Raw genomic sequence first — 20918 nt, 5'->3', positions numbered from 1 at the left:
GGAGATCACTGATGTACAGGAGAAAAGAAATGAAAAGGAAAGAAAAAAGAAAAAACTGGGAATCAGAATAGCTCCATTTTGTTACCACTTGGGAGGGAGAGGCAAGCATATCTTCAAGTTCAAGGCCAGCCTGGTCTTACAAAGTGAGTTCCAGGACAGCCAGAACTACAAAGAGCAACCTGTCTTATAAAACCATAACAATGGATGGATGGATGGATGGATGGATGGATGGATGGATGGATGGATGGATGATGGATGGATGGATGGATGATGGATGGATGGATGGATGGATGGAAGGATGGATGGATGGATGATGGGTAAATGAATGGATAGATAGAAGGATGGATGGAAGGAAGGATAGATGATGGATGGATGATGGATAGATGATGGATGGAGGATGGATGGATGGATGGATGGATGATGGGTAAATGAATGGATAGATAGAAGGATGGATGGAAGGAAGGATAGATGATGGATGGATGATGGATAGATGATGGATGGAGGATGGATGGATGGATGGATGGATGGATGGATGGATGGATGATGGGTAAATGAATGGATAGATAGAAGGATGGATGGAAGGAAGGATGGATAGATGATGGATGGATGATGGATAGATGATGGATGGAGGATGGATGGATGGATGGATGGATGATGGGTAAATGAATGGATAGATAGAAGGATGGATGGAAGGAAGGATGGATAGATGATGGATGGAGGATGGATGGATGGATGGATGGATGGATGGATGGATGGATGATGGGTAAATGAATGGATAGATAGAAGGATGGATGGAAGGAAGGATGGATAGATGATGGATGGATGATGGATAGATGATGGATGGAGGATGGAGGATGGATGGATGGATGGATGGATGGATGGAAGAATTAAACAAAAATGGAACACTAAGTGCTCCAGAAGCATAGCCTAAGAACCACATGGATCCCAAAGGCTCATCAGAGTCTGCAACATCAAAAGAGTTTCCACAACACCACTATGTACCTGGCCCTCTGGCCCTCTCTCTCACTCTCAGGAATGCACATCAAGCCACAGGCCCCATGACACACGGTTTCACAAGCAATGATGGGAGTCCAGCTGTGCTCTGCAGCTGAGGAGCAGACACAGAATCACAGAGAGAGCATTCGTCTCCTAAGCTCCTGCCTTATGAAAGTCTTTACAAAGACATTGACTGTGTACATACACAAGACAGTTTATTCCTGTTATTTCTAAACAACAGAAATATCTGAAGTTTATCCATCTTAAGTTTCTAATCAGACAAACATTTGTAGATACGGTTAAAAAAAATCTTTGAGAGCAGTCGGTCATTTTTAAGACCATGAAGGGATCCTACAGGTGAAGTTTGGTGACAGGTGTACATTCAGCTCCTCAGTCACATCCCTGGAAGAAGTGGGCTGGCCTGTTACGCCTCCCACAGGAGCAGAGACCCACCCAAGAAGCATTCTTCCCACAAAAGCAACGACCGAACCTGAGCTTAAATCTAACCTACAGTTTACAGGAAATAATGAATTCCAACGGTTTCGTTAAACTTTAAACACTACAGAACAAATGACCATCTGTCTTCAACAAATAAATTGCAGAGACAGACTGGCAAGCGGACCTGCAGTATACAAGACCTTATTTGGTTAATATATAAAACCACAAGACACAATTGGAAATTTGACCTCTTGGAATTATTTATATATAATATAGTGTAGTGGTTATCTTAAAAAATAAGTTGGTTGGGGATTTGGCTCAGTGGTAGAGCGCTTGCCTAGCAAGCGCAAGACCCTGGATTCGGTCCTCAGCTCTAAAAAAAAAGTTATATCTTTCGTAAGCTCAGTCTATTTATGAGTTACATGTTAGGACCATATGGAAATAATGTGGTTAGGAGAATGGGTGAAATCAGATTGGGCATAAATTGATTAATTATTGAAGATCATTGTATAATTGTGTACAATGGCGCATCTGTAGTGCATAGGTGTCTTTATACTATCTTGTTTTCTTTGCTTGCTTGTTTTGCTTAATAAGAGTGTGGGATGTTTTAATGTTTCCAGCAACAAGGAAATGTATTTCCCTAGGGTAAGAGAAACGGTTCAGCTTCAAGCCTGGGGCATTAAACCTGGGACATTAAACCTGGGGCACAAAGCAGCCAAGGTTCCAGGAGGAGCTAGCTATGTGCTTCCAGGGTCCTGGGAGCTCTGCATTGCCCTTCTACACTCTCACTACCAGCATGTGACATTGGATTAGAGGCCAGGGTGGGGAAGGGGCTGGAGAACCAGGACAAGGGTTGTGGGGATGCACTACTCCCACTGAAGGCACACAAGCAAACTCACACAGGCTTCTGTGTGCTACTGCCCAGACCACCAAACAGGAAGGACTCAGAACAGAGAAGCCCAGGGATGAAGAATGTGGTGTACTTTTAAGATGATTTCTCCCATCTTGACTTAAATACTTCAGACCCTGACTGATTTTATGAAAAATGAACTCAGTCTTTGAGATAATCAAGGGCTAGCCCTAAATGCTGGTGACCAGAAGTATGAACAAAATTCCCTGTACTAGAGCATGGAGTCGAAACTAGAGAGGGCCAATAAACCTTAAATTTAGGATCCCTACTCATCCAAATTGCCCACACCTCATCAGACAGTAAGTAATTTAGAAACACAATAATCATCTTAACAGGTACTCTTGTCACCGACCCTTAGTTAAGAGACTCTCAGGTATTGCTTTGTAAAATGTCTAAAGATCCCCCCGGGGTGGGGCACACTCAAACTGTTACATACATTATTAAAAATGATAATCACTGTTCCTTTATTTTTACCAGGATGCTCACCTAAGGAGGAAAATGTCGACAGTTTTAACCTAAGAGTCCACAGAACGGCAAAAACTGGTGTTTATCTGAAAATGTCGATCACACTTTTCATTTCTTAAACTGCAGCAGGAGGAGGTCCCCTTCATCTTTAAAACTATAAAGCTTTTGTTTTATCTTTCCTGTGTATGAGTGTTTTGCCCGCACACATGTCCGTGCGCCCCTCGTGTGTCTGGTGTCAGAGGCCGGAAGAGAACGTAGCTCCCCGGAGCTGGACTGACAGCCTGCTGTGAGCTGCCATGTGCGTGCTGGGAGCTAAGCTCCAGTGCTCTGCAAGAGCGCCCGGGCTCTTTACCACTGAGCCTCTCTCTAGCTCCTGCTGGTGTTAGAGACAACACAAGCAATACACTTTACCATCGTTCACATTAGCATCACTCATTTCTTAAAGGGCAAGTCACATGTCTGTTGAATTTTTTTCATAGAAAAGTTTTTCTTGATCAATTATCATTTAAAACAAACAAACACTCTAACTAACCACCACCACCACCACCACCACCACCACCACCACCACCACCACCACCACCATCATCATCATCATCATCATCATCATCATCATCATCACATCGCCATCAGGCTTCCCAAGACAGCATACATCACATGGGATCAATTTGCATAATATCAAAGTTAACAGGAATGGCTGTAACTGTCCAAAGAAAGTGTTAGCAGTTGTTTCCTAACAGTGTTAAAGCTGAAGCCTGCAACTTTCAAAATTGGATATATCTAAGTTTGGCTACAAGTTTTAAGTCTATTTCTCAATATTTGTTGATTTTTAGACAACTCTAGGAGAAAAAAAAATAAACTTAAATAAAATCATCACTCCATCTGAACATACTATTCTTTTAAAAATTTTTTTTAATTTTGTATTGCAGGATCTTCGACCACACTGCGAGCCCTGGATTGTACTGTTTACTGGACAAAGCTGTTCCTAGTTGTGGTGTGCCTTAGCCTGAGCACACACGCTTAATCCCTCTGGCTAGAATACAGACATGCCCTTAGGACACCTTTAATACCAAACGATGAAGGTAAAGTTGGTTTGTAAAAGGAAGCAGCCATGTTTGAAAGTGATATGCAATTGAGGGGCTGCCAAAGTGAGGAATCAGAGAAAGATATGACAGAATAGGATATGCCCAACTCTCACGAGAAGAGAGAGGAAAGGGAAGCTACTTAAGAGAGTAGCAAGGAGACAGAAGCCAGACTGAATCAGTCAGCTTGAAGAAGAGTTAAAGCCAGAACAGCTGAATTGAAACAGCCAGCCAGAGTTCAGAAAGAACTAGGAAGGAGTAAGTTTACTCAACAGTAAGTCCCAGAGGCTGGAAACATTCTATCTAGGCCTAGATTAGATTGTATGGAGGCTAGAAATTTCCATGGCTAGGCCTGGGTTAACAGACAGGCATTAAGCCTCACTGGCAACAATTAACAGAAGAATAAGAGATTCTATCAAAATCTTACATGAAAAACATATGTGCTGTAGAAACCTTGGTTTCCTGAGAAACTAACAAAAACCTAACAATAATTACCTTCCATACCTTTAAAGGTGTGATCACACCTTTAAACTATAATTCAACAAATGAAGTGATGGGGGATGGAATGAAAAGAAGTAGCTGTCTGGTAGAGCTCGCCCAGGGTATCCTGGTTCAACTGCAGCACTGCCCCATGAAAACCAGGATCAAGTCAACTTCTAGTCACTGACTACGAAACTCCCTGTTGCACTTTACCTTTCAACACCCCGAGCCTTCCTCTCTCTTTGCACATAGGCCTCAGTCCAGATATGCGACCTTTCTAATACAATGCACACGGCAAGACCATTCCCCTGAAGCCAGTTCTGTACTCTACCAGAGCCTTCCCATTCCGCTCCATCCCTCAATGTGTACACCACTGGTCCAGTCTCCAAATTCAGATCTCAATTCAAAAGTCTGGCTTCACAAACCCTTCCCTGCCAGCCTTGAAGTACGGCCACTACTCTGTAACCCTCTCTCCTAGTATCGCCTTGCTTAGGCCTCTCCACAGGACAATAACCAGACTTTACCATCTGCCTTTGATCATACACATACCCTTGTATCAGATACACATCACACACATGCGTGCACACACACATGTACACACATACACCCTTAATTTTTCCCTATAAAATTGAAAACACATAGGCAGTAAAGAATTATCATAATACGTGTCGTTTGTCCGTCATTAGTTTTAACTTTAAGTTTCATTTATTTATGGACTCCACTTGCAGACATAGTTCATTTAAACCTAGCAATCATTATCACAACTAAAAACTGGACCAATATTTCCCCAACACTGTGAAATGCCCACTTAGGAGCTGGAGAGGACTGGCTGTTCTTCCAGAGAACCTGGGTTTCATTCCCAGCACCCACATGGAGGCTCACGACCACATGTAAGTCCAGTAACAAGGGATTCTGACCTCTGAGAACAGTACACACATGTTGTGTAGACATACATGTGGGCCAAACAACTAAATGTCTTACATACACACACACACACACAGAGACAGAGGGAGAGGGAGAGAAGGAGAGAGAGAGAGAGAGAGAGACAGAGAGAGAGAGAGAGAGAGAGAGAGAGAGAGAGAAGAGAGAGAGAGAATGAGAATAATTTTCTCACTCTGGCCAGTGTTACATGAGTCAACTTAATCCTGTTTCTGTCCATCTCTGTCCACCCAGTGCCGAAGGGGAAACCCTGGAAAAGGGATCTGCCTCTTTGCCTCGGTTTCCTGGCCTGGCCTGCCTGCCCCGTTCCCATGGCTGTCAGCTGTCTCTTCAGGGAGCATCAGAGATCAGCATTCCAGTGCCCCTGTCCCTCAGGTACCCCAGCAGCAGATGATGAAGGCACCATTCAAGGCCCTGAGTACCGGCACCTCTTTGACAGGCCAAACAGCACCCTCTTCTCAGAGATCTGCATTTCGGCCCACAGGCCTCTGAACAAACCTCTAAATGTTTGCACCACTTTAACTCTGTCCCCAGGAAAGGTGCAGAACTTTTTAACTGCGGTTTGCACTCCTAATGCGGAAACTGTTCTCCAGCTACTCAGTCGCCTGCCAGCGATACACAGGTCATTTCTCCTGGCACACGGTTACAATTCTCTAAATTAAATCCTCTCTTAGTAACAGGAGCCATCTCTCTCTCATACCAGAGACTAAAACCAAGCCTATTCCCCGGCTCATCAGTAAAGATATGTCAATATAAAGCGAAACAACTCAAGCACTGTGATCTGGACTTGACCTGGGAGTGCTGAAACTCAGGGCTAAGAACAAGCAGAACAGTATGCATGCGCACTCTGGTTTTCGTACAAGCATCTCAGAAATTAGGGTGTCTAAGGTCTTGGGTACATGGAAAAATAAAAATAAAGAAAAATTAAAGAAAATTGGAAAGAACAAAACCAACTGGGACATCAAGTAAACAAATAATACCATTAAAAGCCCGAAAGCAGGAATAATATGAGGGTGTCACATTTGCTCGGGTTTATTGGAAAAGGTAACAGTCATCCTGGGGTGAAGCTGGACTCTAGAAAAAACCGAACGGAGAAGACAGGCCAGGGGTGGCAATGCATTTCTTAAATCAGAAATGTTGAATAGCTTCTTTTTTTCTGGGTCTCACTACAGTGTGGGTGATTTTTGTTTGTCTGTTTTTGTTTTTCGAGACAGGCTTTCTCTGTGTAGCTCCAGCTATCCTGGAACTGTCTGTAGACCAGGCTACCCTCAAACTGCAAAGATCGACCTGTTTCTGCCTCCCAAGGGCTGGGATTAAAGACATGCCCACTATCGCCCAGTATGTGAATTACTTTTTATTTTAATTACTGTCTTTGAAATTACCAAAGATACTTGATAATCCTATACTTATAAAAAGAGACGTACAATCTGTCATATGTACTCCATCCAGTTGAGGACATTAGCAGAGTTAAAGACACAAGACTCAGAATGTGGCAATAAACTGCATTCAGCTCCAGTGTGCCGGTTTCACTGTCACCCCAGGCAGTCTGACAACAACCTCTGGGACAACCCCTCATGTTCCTTGTTCCTCCACTCTGTTCTGGTCACCAAAGAGCAGCAGCTGAGCTCAAACAACCTAAGGGACAAGCCTGGGTCCAGGGCTCCGGCAGCCCTGAAATCCTAGCAACAGTTTTAAGGTTCCCCCACTTTTCTTCCCTAACATCACGTCTACCTCAGCCAGGCGTGCTCCTCTGGCCATTCTGCACGCCAGGCCTAACCCTCTCTTCTTCACTGAATTCTCTGATCAGTTCTTCAAGAGACGCCTGGTCCTTATGCTTCCCTGGGTTCTGGGGCACCGTCTGCCTGACTCTGCCTCTCACATCTTCTCTAAGGCTCTGAGTCCCGTGACTCTGGGCTAAGAACCAAATGCAAACTCATCCCATTCCCCACTGGATCCAGACTTGGCAACAGACGTGGGTACAGCTCCAGGAGAAGACACCGGAAGCTGTCTTCTCTTATATATTTGGTTGTGAGCCTAGCCTTTCACGGCTGAGCCATCTCTCCAGCCCCGGAAGCTGTGTTCTCAAAGCGAGGTCTATAAGGAAGGATTCACACACAACAGTGTCCGACAGCTTACGCTGAACTGTAGCCATCGATCCCACCAGAGGAGTGAGACATTCATCATGTTTAAATTGGGAGGTCTGACTTGCTATTATATGCTGCACACCAGCTAAAAAACAAAACCTTAAGAAAGAAAGAAGAAAAGAAAGAAAAAAGTCTCAAATTACATGTCCCCACCACAAAACTTCCGGAAGGACCTCCCATGCTATGTTTCTGTATTAGCAACACAGCCTGACAGTTTACATTTGATTAGATACATCTTCATCTTTTTGCTTCGTTTTGTTTAGCTGAGACAGGGCCTTAAGTGGAACCCCAGCTGTCCAGGAACTCACTGTGTAGAGCAGGACGCCATTCATCTCAGAGGTCGGCCTGCCTCTGCCTTCTGAGAATGGGGATTAAAGACATGGACCACCACGCCCGGCAGGGACACAGCTAGTGTTTCAGAATCTTAGGTACGTATGAGGCCCCCGCATGCATGATGGCAAAACGCTCATACAGACAAAATATGTAAATCTAAAGCATCTTTGAATGTTAAAAAAAAAAAAAAAAAAAAAAAGGCGGGAAGGGTGGGTGGCTGGGGAGGGGGGAACACCCTCATAGAAGAAGGGGGTGGGGGGATAGGATAGGGGGTTTATGGACAGGAAACCGGGAAAGAGGATAATATTTGAAATGTAAATAAAAAAATATCCAATAAAATTTTTTAAATGTTATAAAAGTAAAAAAATCACAATATAATGTCAAACTTAAAAGAAGCTTATTAAATATACACATAAAACTTAACATAATATGTAAAAGGAAAATATATCAAACTGGTAAATTTTAATCTATAGGTGTTCTTGCACAAACCTCATTTTTTTTTAATTTAATACTTTGTTTGTGTGTGACACGGAGTATGCGTGGCAGTCATAGGACAACTGTTGGAAATCGTTTCTCTCCTTTCTGATTACTTCTGTGTCAAAGAAAAACAGGCCAGGGAGCTGCTCAGTGAGTAAAGGACCTGTTGTGCAAGCAGGGGGAGCTGAGTTCAGATCCACGGTGCCCAACTAAAAACTGGGTCTGCTAACGCACGTCTGTGACTCTAGCACTGGGCTTGGGGAGGAAGCAGATACCTAGAGCAGGAGAGCCAGCCTAGTCTACCCAAAAAAGGAAAGTTCTTCAGTTCCCTGAGAGATTATCTCAACAGATAAGGGAAGGTGGGAGGCAGGAGGCTGCTCAGGAAATAAATGAGCGCCTGGTATGCAAGCATTCTGTGGAGGCTTGGAAATGCTTGCCCAAGGGGAGTGGCACTATTAGGAGGTGTGGCCTTGCTGGAGGAAGTGTGTCCCTGTGGGGGTGGGCTCTGAGGTCCTCTAGTGCTCAAGCTCTGCTCAGGGGTGAAGGGAGTCTCCTCCTGGCCGCCTTTGGACCAAGATGTAGAACTTTTGGTCCCTCTAGCACCATGTCTGCCGGCACACTGCCCTGCTTCCCGCCATGATGGTAATGGACTGAACCTCTAAAACCGTAAGCCAGCCTTAATTAAATGTTTGCCTTTATACGAGTTGCCTTGGTCATGGTGTCCCTTTACCTCAATAAAACCCAAAGACACAGGAGGACTTGAGTTTGGATCAAGAGTACCCACACAGCAAACAACATGGCCACATACACCTCAGTGTTGGGTCAAAGGAACAGGCAGATCCTGGGGACCTGCTGGCCTGCCAGCCTAGCCAAAACCTTGGGAGCTCCAGGTTCAGTGAAAGACTGTCTTTGGGAACCGGGTAGGGCAGTATAGAGCGGATATCTGACATCCTCTCTCGTTTCAGTTCATGGATGTGCAAGCGCTCTCTCTAGCGCTCTCTCTCTCTCTCTCTCTCTCTCTCTCTCTCTCCCTCCCTCCTCCCTCCCTCCTTCCTCTCCCCCCCACACTTTTCTACATCTTGCACTTGCAGACAAGAGACAAAACAAGCATCATTCCTAAAACCAGGATTGAGAAAAGCACCAAGTTCCTCAAAGATCACAAACGGGAAACAAAGGGGAGGAAGGAACACGTGGAGCAGCTGCATGAGGAGTTTCCCGGGTGACACCTGTCCTCCAAGGAGTCATATTTGAAGAAGAATGAGAAGCAGCTAAGAAGGCAACAGATACCTGCCTTCCGCAGCCCAAACTCAAGAAACAACAGCAAGCTGTAAGCTTCTGAGTGAATGACACCCAGGCCATATTGTAGCAAAAACAAACAACAAAAAAGAGGTATTGCATGTTTTTATTTTCAGACTTGGCCGTAGGCTCTTCTCCGGCTGAGCCCTCTCACTGGCCCAGATTCAGGACGCTAGCTATCAGCAGAGCTTCCTCATCTTACCTCATTCCACTCTGCCCACCTCCAAAGTCACTCACAAACTTATCTGTTACAAAGTTTCATGTGTTGGAGTCTATCACTGAGTTATTTACTTCCTTTCCTTCCTTTTTTCTTTTGTTTTGTTTTGTTTTGTTTTTTGAGAGTGTCTTTGTGTAGCCCTGGCCTTCCCAGAACTCACCCTGTAGACAAGGCTGGCCTTGAACTGCGAGATCTGCCTGCCTCAGCCTCCTGAGTGCTAAGATTAAAAGCATGCACTACCACCACCCAGCTGCTGGCTACTGTCTAACTCGGAAATTTGAAATTCTTTCTTTTACTACACACCTACTGTTTGACACTACTTTACACAGTTCATTCCTCTTCAGATTTATTTGTTCCAGAACAAAGAGTCCTTTTAGTAAGGATTTCACATGAGGCAGGTAACCTTTTCCTTTCCAGAAACTGATGAGAGTTATTGTATAAACAGGTATGGACAGAGGAAGGAAGCACCCAGCCAAAATACTCATAAAGAACAACAGATCAATTGGATTCCCTGGCTTGCCACTGGGATCTGTCCCAAGCTGAGCTGGTCATTCCTCATTAACCGTTCTCTACTCCCTCCCCGACTTAGATTCTCTGCACATAGAAGACACTGCTGATAGAACAGACCCACCCAAGGTGTTTCCAACAGGGATAGCCCGGGTGTGAGCTCAGCCTCAGATCGAAGTCACGGCCACGTTCTGCCAGGACGGCCTTCGGGCAAGACACAGCTTCTTTGAGGCTCAGATTCTTTGTCGTGTACAAGGGTGGAAAAACCCCACCTTGTGAACGAAGGTGAAGACACAATTCAGGGAACCCCTGCTCTGAATGGCACAGACAATAATTTACATACGCAAGAGCAATTATCTCCTTGTCCCGCCCTACGCTCCTGCTTCAACATCGGTCAGTCTGACTGGGTGTCGTAGAATATCAAGACGGTTGTCAGAAACTTAAATCCTAAAAGCAACTTCTGTGCCTGTTTTGGTGAGTACAGCCCCACTACATCTATTAAAATAGCGGGGTCACCCTGGTTTTCCTTCTGCTCAGGGATCAAACACGGAAACTCAGCTGTACTTTCAACCCCTATCTTAAAGGAGATACTTTAACTGTACACACACATATGTACATGCACACATGAGTGTAGTATCCCTTGGAACTAGAGGTCCAGGTAGTTTTGAGCGAGGGTCCTCTGGAAGAGAGGTTTGCCTTCTCACCCTCAGGGCCATCTGTTCAGCTCCCAAACTGTGCCCTTTAAAGGGATACATTTATTTTTTTTTTTTTACTCATATCCTCAAGCATCATCTTCTGAATAATTCTGTTCTTCACAAGGAAGATTTGCAATCTTTTCTAATACTAAAAATATTCCACAACTCCAAAAAAAATAAAAGAGTTAATCCGCACATCATACGGCAATTTCTCAAAGAAGTACTAGTTTGTTTACATGCCCATAGGTAAGTTTGGTCTTAAATTAGATTGTAATACATTAGTCATTGGTTCTATCTTTGTCCTATTTTCGGGAACCCTATATAATTAGCCTGCGTGTTGATCACAGATCTGTAAACAAACTGATCTGCAGCATAAACTTTCATATCCAACCATTCCAGCAAACCCCTAACTAAATAATGGCTTTCAAACCCCAATGGTCTTGTTTCTTGATCTTGAACACAAAACAACAGTGTCTGAAACTTGTTTCAAGCATTTGTTTCATATGAACATATGGGCTTATAGTGCTTGCCTATGATCCCTGCCCTTCTGGATGCAGAAGCAGGAGGATATCTGTGACTTCAAGTCCAACATGGTCTACATAGAGGCCTTGTTGTCTCAGGGGAAGGGAGGGAGGGAAGAAGGGAGCGAGGGAGAGAGCGAAGTAGGGAAAGGAAGGAGGGGGAGGGACAGGAAGGGAGGAGAAGAGATAGGGGAAGAAGAGAGGGGGGAAGGGGGAAGGAAAAGAGGAAGGTGAAGAGTGGGAAAGTGGAAAAGAAGGGGGAATTAGATGAGTATTTCTGAAAACATCAAATCCTGACCAACTAGCAGCAAATCATATATTAAGATTTGAACGTGGACTATTTCTACCTTTGAGAGGTAGTCAGTGTTTTGCACTTTTACAGATTCAGTGTTCTCACAGATCACATGTGTTGAGACGCCAGGCGTATAGGTAAGCTAAAGGAACAAACAGATGGCCGAGGCTGACCCTCTCTCTGTCAGTTGGTGTCATGGCTCTGAACAGTTGGCTAAAACAAACAGGAAGATCCCTCTTCTCCAAGTCTGTAAAGGATCAGCTGCTAGGAAGGCAGCAGCCTAACAGGTTACAGTAGGAAGCAAAGAAAAACTAATCTAATCTAAGACATCTGCATCTAATACAAGCTTGGATAAGAAGGCCAGAAAACCGTGACAGAGTTTGAACTGTCAGCCACTGAAGGTATCCATACATGTATCGTGTGCTTTGCCCTTTTCCTATGTAAAACATGAGTGACAGCTAAGTTCCAGTTACACATAAACATTACATATATTTCTCTATGGTTTTGGCTGTTGACAAACGCAGGACAAGAAGCAAAATAGAAATATTTTGCATTAAATACTTGACATTATATAAGTACTTAAAGTGACCTAAATTTCCAAGGATATCAAGTTAAACCTTGAGTTTTAAGAGTTTCTTGGATTGCCCTCCGGTATCGAGTCCACAACACAACAAGCAGTCATCAATGTACTTCATATAAATATCATTTGAACATTTTTATAACCTTTTTTGTATAACAATGTCTCCCTGTAGAGGTCAGGCAGGTCCCAGACACCCATCTTCCTACCTAAGCCTCCCAACTGTGACTGTCTGTCTCTCCCATCCATTTGTTAGAACCACATAACAATTCTGCACGATAAGCAATATTACTTAAAGTAGTAAACTAAAGGCTATTCAAGCTAGGTCTTCTCAAACTTACAGTACACACACACACACACACACACACACACACACACACACACACGCAAATCCTTCAAGAACATGTCAAAACACAGTCTCAGGTGATCCCTTTACCCAGGTGGGTCTGGGAAGTCTGTTGAAAACAACGGGTAAGTGTCACCCAGGTGGCCGGTCCCCCTCCCAGGTCACAGCAGATACCGCTTTTAGCTAACACGGTTCAACTTTCAAGCACTGTAATGTCCGCTGCTTTCTCCCTAGGCATCAATGCTCTCAAGGTTTGCAGGCCTCCATGAAAAACCCAAAACAAATGTAAAACTTTACATCCCGTCAAATACCCCCAGCACCTAATTCCAGTAGAAACCACTGGTGGGTGGCAGGTGCCTGCCCAAGTTTTTAAAAAAAAAAAAAAATGTAAAAATGGAGGAAGTTCATCAGAAGTTCTTTTCTCTGAAAGGCGGGAAGGATTGCTATTAAATTACTTAAAATCACTACCTTGTCAGTTTGAATGCCATTGTACTTTACTGAGTGAAGACTAAAGCCTAGGCAACTACAGGTTCCAGAACATAAAGGAAACTCCAGACAAAAGTAGGAGCCTGTTTATAGAGCGCGGCCTGGGCGTACAATGAAGGAACAGAACTCCCCATTCATTTCTTGTTCCTGGGAGTCACATCGGCGAGGGCCTCATGCATGTTAACAAGCACTGTGGCGATGAACAATGGGTCCCCAGCCCTATAGTAGACACTGTTAAAAGGATGGATTTTACGGTATGTGGATCTCTCCGCTTTTAAAGGAGGGGGAAAAAAGGACCCCGAGAAAATTGCAAGCCCCGACATTTACCAACAATTTTAAAACAAAACATTTTCTATCAGCATTTCTCTTTTCTTTTTTTTTTCAGTTTATTAATTTTTATTTTCTGTGCATCGGTGTTTTGCCTGCATGCATGTCTGCATAAGGGTGTTGGATCCTGCAGTTACAGACCGTTGAGAGCTGCCACATAGGTGCTCTGTTTTGAACCTGGATCCCCTGGAAGAGCGGTCAGTGCGCTTAACCACCGAGCCATCAGGTGGATTAAGCCTCCAGGTAGATTAAGAAACGCCTCTTGGTATTCCCATCGTGGTCCAGACTGTCTACCTTCCTGTGTGATGAATCAGGAGAGACATTACCAATGACTCAGATGGAGAAAAGCTGACATGTGAATGGGGGACAGCACAAACACTGAAGCCACTTAGGACACTGGGCTTGCTGTGTACTAAGGACATTTCCTAATCTACCGGGGTTTGCAAGGTTTACTAAGTAGAACATGCCCCGAGCAGGGTTCAGAGAATAGCTGCTGTCCCAACGTACTCCTACGAAAGTGCTCTCTGCATTAAATGATCCTCCAGCCTCACCTCCGAAGGCCTGAGTTCGAATGCTGCAGTAGCAACACAGTCTTGTCAGGGAAAAATAATAATCACTTGAGCAGTGTGAAAGTATATATTTTTTAATTGCTCACAAAAAAAACCAAAAAACAAAAAACAATTTCACGTTTTTTTCATTTTGATAGCACCCTGGTGTTAAACACCTTCTGAAGCAAACTGGAGCAGACCAGAAAGTGATGTCTGAGCCTACAGATTTGGCTTAATCTCTATTCAACTCCAAACTTTTACAGGCTCCGTCTTTCAAAGGCCTAACTATCGATGACGACTTTAATAAACCATGAAGGGAGAAAAGATAAGGAAGTATGCTAAATAATGCAAGGCTTAATTCCTTAAAAATCCAGGTTTCTTCCCCACACGGACACATTTAAACTACTGCCCTATCGCTTACTGTGTGCATTCCTTTTTAATCCGTATATCGTAACTGTTATGTTTATATCTATATAATCTTGAGTCACTTAAAGTCTAAGCCTCTCCCTGCTACTCTGGCTATGGACAGGGAACAGCAGTGCTGCACTGCCCTTTAAGCACGTCAGCCTGGCGCTATGCAAGTAGAAGGTTTAACTAGACCTTGGCTTTTAACCTAAAACCTTCAGTGCTATCCGAACCCATGAGTCCAGTTTTCTGTGGTAACTGTCTTCAGGCAGTACCTCTGTCAACAGAGCACACAGACAACTCTGTCTGAGATGCCCTCAGTGCTGCTGCCTCTTCGGCAGTAGGTATCCCACTTAGGGGTGAAGATACACTCATCTTTCTTCCCATGTTCCCTTATTATATTTGGGAGTGTCAGTGGACAAAGCCTGTGTTCTAGCCACTTCTATATGCCCAGACTGCGACCCGGTGATTCTCAACCCTGACTCACAATAGAACTACATGGGGAGTTTGCAAAAATATTAAGGCCTGGGCTCCATTCCCAAACCCATTAAATCACATGGGAGTGGGAGTGGAGGACAGGAAGGGCCAAGCATCAGCAGGGGGAGCATTTATTTTTAAGTTCCCCACATGATAGCAACAGGCTGCCAAAGTTAAGAACCACAACTCTTTGACGCTTAAAATGCTGCATGTGTGTGCAAGTGTTCGTGAGAATGTGCAGATGGATATGCACGCACAGGAGTAGGCACGAATCCACCCAAGAGCCTCGTCCTCAAGTTGGTCAGTCGCAGCTCAATCGTCTCTTCCCTCTAGATGGACAGCATGCCAATAAACACCAACAGCGGGCTGTGTTTCCATGCCTCTCACACTGGTAAGTCAGTGCTAAGTCTTACCCTTCTTCTTAGAGTCCAGCCTTGCTCTCCTTAGGCAACACAACGAACACAGGCACCTAATCATCTGACTTGACAAGCACAAACGCTAGTAACAGGTGACATGCCATGTCCCAATTATACAACTTACAGCCAGTTACTACCACACCGGAAGGGTAACAAATGGTAAAAAAGTCAGAGGAAATTTCAAAAACCCTCACTAATGAAAATTATAGTTTGCCTCATTAAAGGATATCTGGAAATGTGGACTTTGATGCTCCCCTCCCACAGTATCTATCTGCCCTGTGTTCCAGCCCTCATCGAGTGGTTTTGGCTTCTAACCTGTTTCCTCGATAAACTGTCTCCTACTTGATACGGGAATGTTTAGCTGCAGCCTCTGCAGCAACATAGCTAGGACAACAGAATACTAAAGTGAGCTAGTGAAGGCCAGAACGCACTCATCAGGCAGATGCTTAAAGAGCACACATTGGGGGATGGGGAGCAGGCTGGTTTCACTTGGTATTCCAGGCTGGCCCCCACCACAGAGAGATCTGCCTGTCTCTGCCTCGGTGGTGGGATTGAAGATAGGCACCACCCATACAGACTTCTCGAAGGAACAATGTTTTTCAACCCCTGACAAAGGTCCTCTATGCACACTCCAGGGCAATATTTCCGGAATAAACGTGGTTGGGGATATTGCGTGAATGAACATAAGCGTCACTCGACAGTACACAAAATATATCTTTGTTTCACTACTGACAGGTCAGGTTGGGCACCTAAAAAGTCTATTAAAATAGAGCTTAGTGGAACAGGAAGTGCTAAACTATGTAGCCCACAGAAACCCTTCATCAAGTGGACTTCACTGTTGGACTAGAAGAAATGGCATACGATTCTAAGCCAGCAATGACCTCTAAGTCAGCAACAACCTGAAAGACGGAAAACTGGTGCAGCTTCACAGTTCTGCAGCCTATATTCTGCAACTGTTAAAGCAATCTGGGGGGGGAGGGGAGACGTCTAAAATTCTAAAACTAAGGGAAGGAGACAGTGGAGAAGTATGCCTGCTAATTAGATACTGCAGTAAAATATGACTTTGTTTTGTTGGGTCCTAGAGCTCAAAATGGAGCCATGGTTACCATTAAAAGAAAGCAATCCTCAATTCCCTATTCAATAAAAAAGGTTCAAATTCCACAGACAAAAAAAGAAGGAAAAAAAAAAAAAAAGAATGGTACCCTGGGTTGTTTGTTTTTAAGGAAGATTAAATTTAGGAGTTGCCAACACCCGAACGAAAAACATTCCAGAGTATTAGGCTCAATTACAGTGGGGAGCCATCTACATTCCCAGCAGTAGGCTCCCTCACCCACAGGAGGACCCACTAACAGAAGATGTTTCTTACACTCTCACAAGATACACCCTACTTATTTTTCCTGTTTTTTTTTTTTAAGTAATTAAAAGAATATAGAATTTTAGCACAAGCAGCCAGATCAAAAAAAAAAAAAAAAAGTCTTTAACATCTGCCAACATATTTCCCAAAATAAGACCCCTGTCAGATGAACCCTGAAAGAAGAGCGAAAATGACAAGTTCTTTTATTTGGACCATAAGCTGCTTTTAAAAATAAAGCTGAGGAATGCAGCCTTTCCAAAGCTTTGTCTTCAATTCCCCTAATCTTCATATTTTTACATTTAAAAAAAAAGGAAGAAGAAACCTGGAAATTTGATTACCATTCTTATGAATTCCTTTGAAAGCAATTTTAATGAGTAACAGATATCTTGAATAAATGGTAAGCCACCAGGATGGTTGTTCTGGCTGATAAAAATCTTGGAGACATTAACATAAAAGTACAAAAATATACCCTACAGAGACATACTGATTCTCTAGGTATGAAAATCATATTAATACTTTAAACTAAGATTCTAATACACTCATTACTACAAATTACCTAAACTATACGTAGTAAATTGGTGGGGGTTAGGGGTGGGTACTGACTCCCCAACACATAGCCCTGACTGGTCTCAAACTCCCTATCTTCCTGCCTCAGCCTCAAAGGGCTGGAACTACAGGTATGAGCCTTAATGCCGGGCTTTGAATGTGGTTTTATGTTTTGTTTTGTATTTTCTTTTGTTTAAGCAGTGCTAGGGACCAAACACGGGGCCTTAACGGGTGCTAAGCAAATGCTCTACCACTGAGCTACAGTCCCAGAATTAGTAAATAGTTTAACAGTCCGTTAATGGATAACAAGGCCAAGAATAAAAAAAGTTGTGGGTGGAGAGTTAAAACTAAAAGGCCATCGAGTAAAAGATGTGGCTTCCTCTGGTGAAACACAGTGGTTAAACCACTTCCCCCAAACAGTTTTAGAACTGCTTCCTTTCAGGTAGATGGAGGTACGATCACACACTTGCTTAAAAAAATCTTTCCAATGGTTCTCTAATAGAATGCTGCCCGAAGAAATGATTGGTGACATAACATGAATACTACCCCCCACCCCCCCACCCCCGTCCCAAACAAAAGGGCACACACCTCCCACAAATGTTTTCCCGACCGCAACTATTAGTTCCTGAACCTCCAGAAACTTAGTTGCTACAGCATCTCTACTGTCCAAAGTATCGCTGGGGCGGGGTAGGGGGGTGGGGGTGATGTATGATGCTGCAGTACAGACTTTTATTTGGGTTTACTGCTGAGGTAACGCTGTCTTAGATATTAGCAAGGCTACGCTTTCTTTACCGGTGCTTTCCTTGTAAACACTGCTAGGGAAGTGGAGATAAAACAACCTGATAGCCGGAGATGGACAGGTGGGAAACCAGAAGACGTCATCACCTCCACGAATCGATTTCCCTACTGATCACACACACACACACAGAGAGAGAGACAGAGAGACAGAGAGACAGAGAGAGAGACAGAGAGACAGAGAGAGAGACAGAGAGACAGAGACAGAGAGACAGAGACAGAGACAGAAGACTAGGCTGCCAAATCGTGGGGAACACCAACTGCCTATCATTCTAAAGCAATAACCCGGTTCCAGGGACCGAAAAAGAGCACGTGTCTAACCAATCTGAGTCGGGGGAACTTCCCAGCAATCATTTGCTCCAAGTAAAACTCCATCCCCGCTGCAAAGTATGGAAGGGAACTCCGGGCCCCGGACCAAGGGAGCTCCCTGGTGGAAGACACTGGAGGCGGCCCTGAGCCCCGCACCGGCCCGCCCCGCCCGGCTCACCTCCGCCGCCGGGATGTTGACCACGCCGGTGGAGCGGCGCTTCTCCCGCAGCTTCCTCTTCTCGATCTGCCCTTTGCCTTTCCTGGCGCTGGGCCCCGAGCTGCGGCCCTTCTCCGGGGCGCTATCCGGCTCCTCCTCGTCTCCCCGGGACGCGGGTGCTCCCGCGGCCCCAGCGGCAATAGGACACTCGTCCTCCGGCCGCCGGGAGCCGGGAGCCCCGCGGGGCAGCGCGGACGAGCCGTGAGCGCAGTTCAGAGCGCCCGGCCCGGGGGCGGCAGGTGCGGCCGCGCCGGCGGGGCCGTGGGTGAGCTCCGAGGTCCCGGCGGCTGTAGTCTGGGCCAGCGGTCCCGCGGGGGACTTGGCGGCTGGATCCCCGCCGCTCGAACCCGGGCCCACGGGGTTCTGCTTGGCGCGCATCTTCTCGCGCTTCGCTTTCCACTCCTCCAGGAAGTCCGTGGTGCTGCCGCTGCTCCGATAGCCGCCGGTCGCCATGTTCCCAGAGGGGCCGGCGGGGGCGCCCCTCACGCCGCGACTCCTGACTCCCGCCGCCGCCGCCTGCCTGGGAAGCGAGAATGAGATGGGGACGGCGCGGGGAGAGCGCGCTGTCCGACAGACGTTCTGCAAGGAAGCACACGGGGCGGAGGGGGTGCGCGGCGTCAGGTCCCCGGACGACCGCGGAGCAGCGATCGCCGCGCCCTCGGCGTGCCCGCGCGTCCCAGCCGCCAAGTTCGCAGGGCTCACCTCCGCAGTGCACCCCGAGAACTCCGACCCCGCGGGAGGGAGAGAGAGGCAGGCCCCACCCTCGACGCCCTCCCCGTCCCACCCGGGTCCGCGACCCTGCACCGGGACACCCGCGCCGCTGCCACCTGTGTGCACAGCTCCCCGCGACTCCCATTCGGCTCGCGCGGGCCTGAGCTCCGCGCGGCGGACGCCTCCCTTCCGAGACGGGACATGGAGCCCCCAGCCGGCTGAAACCGGAGGGGACGTGTCCAGCGGAGAGCGGACCGGTGCGCGCGTCCCGAGCTGGCGGCCCGGTGAGCCCCTTACCTCCGAGAACTTTTAGGTGGGACAAGGCGCGGGGCGGGGAGGAGGGTTGTCCAGGTGAGCCGGAGAGCCCGCGACGCGGACGACCAGCAGCGGCAAGCTCGCCGGCCGGAGCTCGGGGGCAGTCCCTGGCTGGAGGGAGGGAGCGAGCGAGGGGCGGAGGGGGGCGGGAGCCGAGCGGGGCCGAAGCGGGGCGGAAAGGGCCGAGTCCCTGAGGCCAGAAGGGGTGGGGGAGGGAGGGAGTGCCGCCGAAGTCCCGCCCTCCGCGCTCAGGTGCGCGGCGCCCCGCCCCTCCCGCCTCCCTGCCTCCTCCCTCCCGGGGCGCGGCTGGGGCGCTTGCGGCCGGGACACCTCCTTCCTAGGCTCGCAACTTCGCAGCGGGCGGCCTTCCAGCTCGTCTGATTTTGGGGCGGGAACGGCCGATCCACGCCCCTCTCCTCACTCCTCTTCCCCGCCTCTCTGGTCTCCCACCACTCTTCCTTTTAAGTACAAGACCGTCTTATTGTAGGGAAAGTTGTGACTTGCCGAAGGAAAAGTGCTACCAGCTAGGGATGATTCAGGACCTGGCTCGCCAGGGTGGGGAAATACCCACACAGTCCCTTCCCCTCGCCGCCCTGCACCTTTTCAGATGCAAGGAGGGTGGGCAGGTAGAAGACTGAGAAACCCAGCAAGCCCCTTCAAAAGCAGAGAGTGTCGTAGTAAAAAAGGGAGTTAGCGAAAAGGGGAGGCTAAAGTGATCGATGAATTACCAAGAGTTTGTTATTCTTTCAAGCTCATCCCGTCTTCACACCGTCTCTACATCGCTTAGACGGATTTAGCAGCAAATCGTAAAGCTGGACAGTCTCTATTTTTCCATCTTTACTGCGATCAGGGCTAAAGGGACTTTATCTCTCACATCCAGGCAGTAGAGTGTGCATTATTTTCGGGGGCTATGAAACCATGCCTTCATTTCCCAAACAATAAAAGTCTGGCGGCATACAAGCTGACCTAACAAATCTTCATCGTTTTGCTCAAGTGGCATAATGTAGGTAAGGAGGCAGCAGGTGCCATGCGACAGCAACGGGCACAGGTTATAATGACTCACAGGCTTGTGTTTCTCAGAAGCAGTTCTGGTCTTCGGTCTGCGTGTTGGGCTGGACACACGGTTAACTTGGAGAAGGTTTTGAAAGTTGCTTGGTAAAAGGCATCCCCCAGAGAAGAATTTTATAAATAAATAAACAAATAGATAAATAAATAAATAATAAAAAAAAAAAACAGGGTGACTGCGAGCCTAGCTAGTACCAACTTAGGTAAGCTGTGTAGGTTTCTCGGCCTTGTTTTG

General features: G+C 46.4%; 1 protein-coding gene across 1 annotated transcript in view; it reads right to left on the bottom strand.

The window, feature by feature from the left end:
• The window catches only part of Pawr (pro-apoptotic WT1 regulator), a 79648-nt gene extending 59873 nt beyond the window's left edge, over nt 1-19775 (bottom strand). The window contains exons 1-2 of the mRNA XM_032912196.1: nt 19601-19775; nt 18554-19112 (exon numbers count right to left, since the gene is read on the bottom strand). Coding sequence (XP_032768087.1) covers nt 18554-19045 — 492 coding nt within the window. The 5' untranslated portion in view covers nt 19046-19112; nt 19601-19775. The remainder of the gene's footprint in view (nt 1-18553; nt 19113-19600) is intronic.
• Between the last annotated feature and the right edge of the window lie 1143 nt (nt 19776-20918).

This window comes from Rattus rattus, chromosome 1 (assembly GCF_011064425.1).
Source record: "Rattus rattus isolate New Zealand chromosome 1, Rrattus_CSIRO_v1, whole genome shotgun sequence".
Classification (NCBI taxonomy): domain Eukaryota; kingdom Metazoa; phylum Chordata; class Mammalia; order Rodentia; family Muridae; genus Rattus; species Rattus rattus.
Note: the sequence above shows the minus strand (reverse complement) of the source record. Positions and strands in the feature narration are given on the sequence as shown.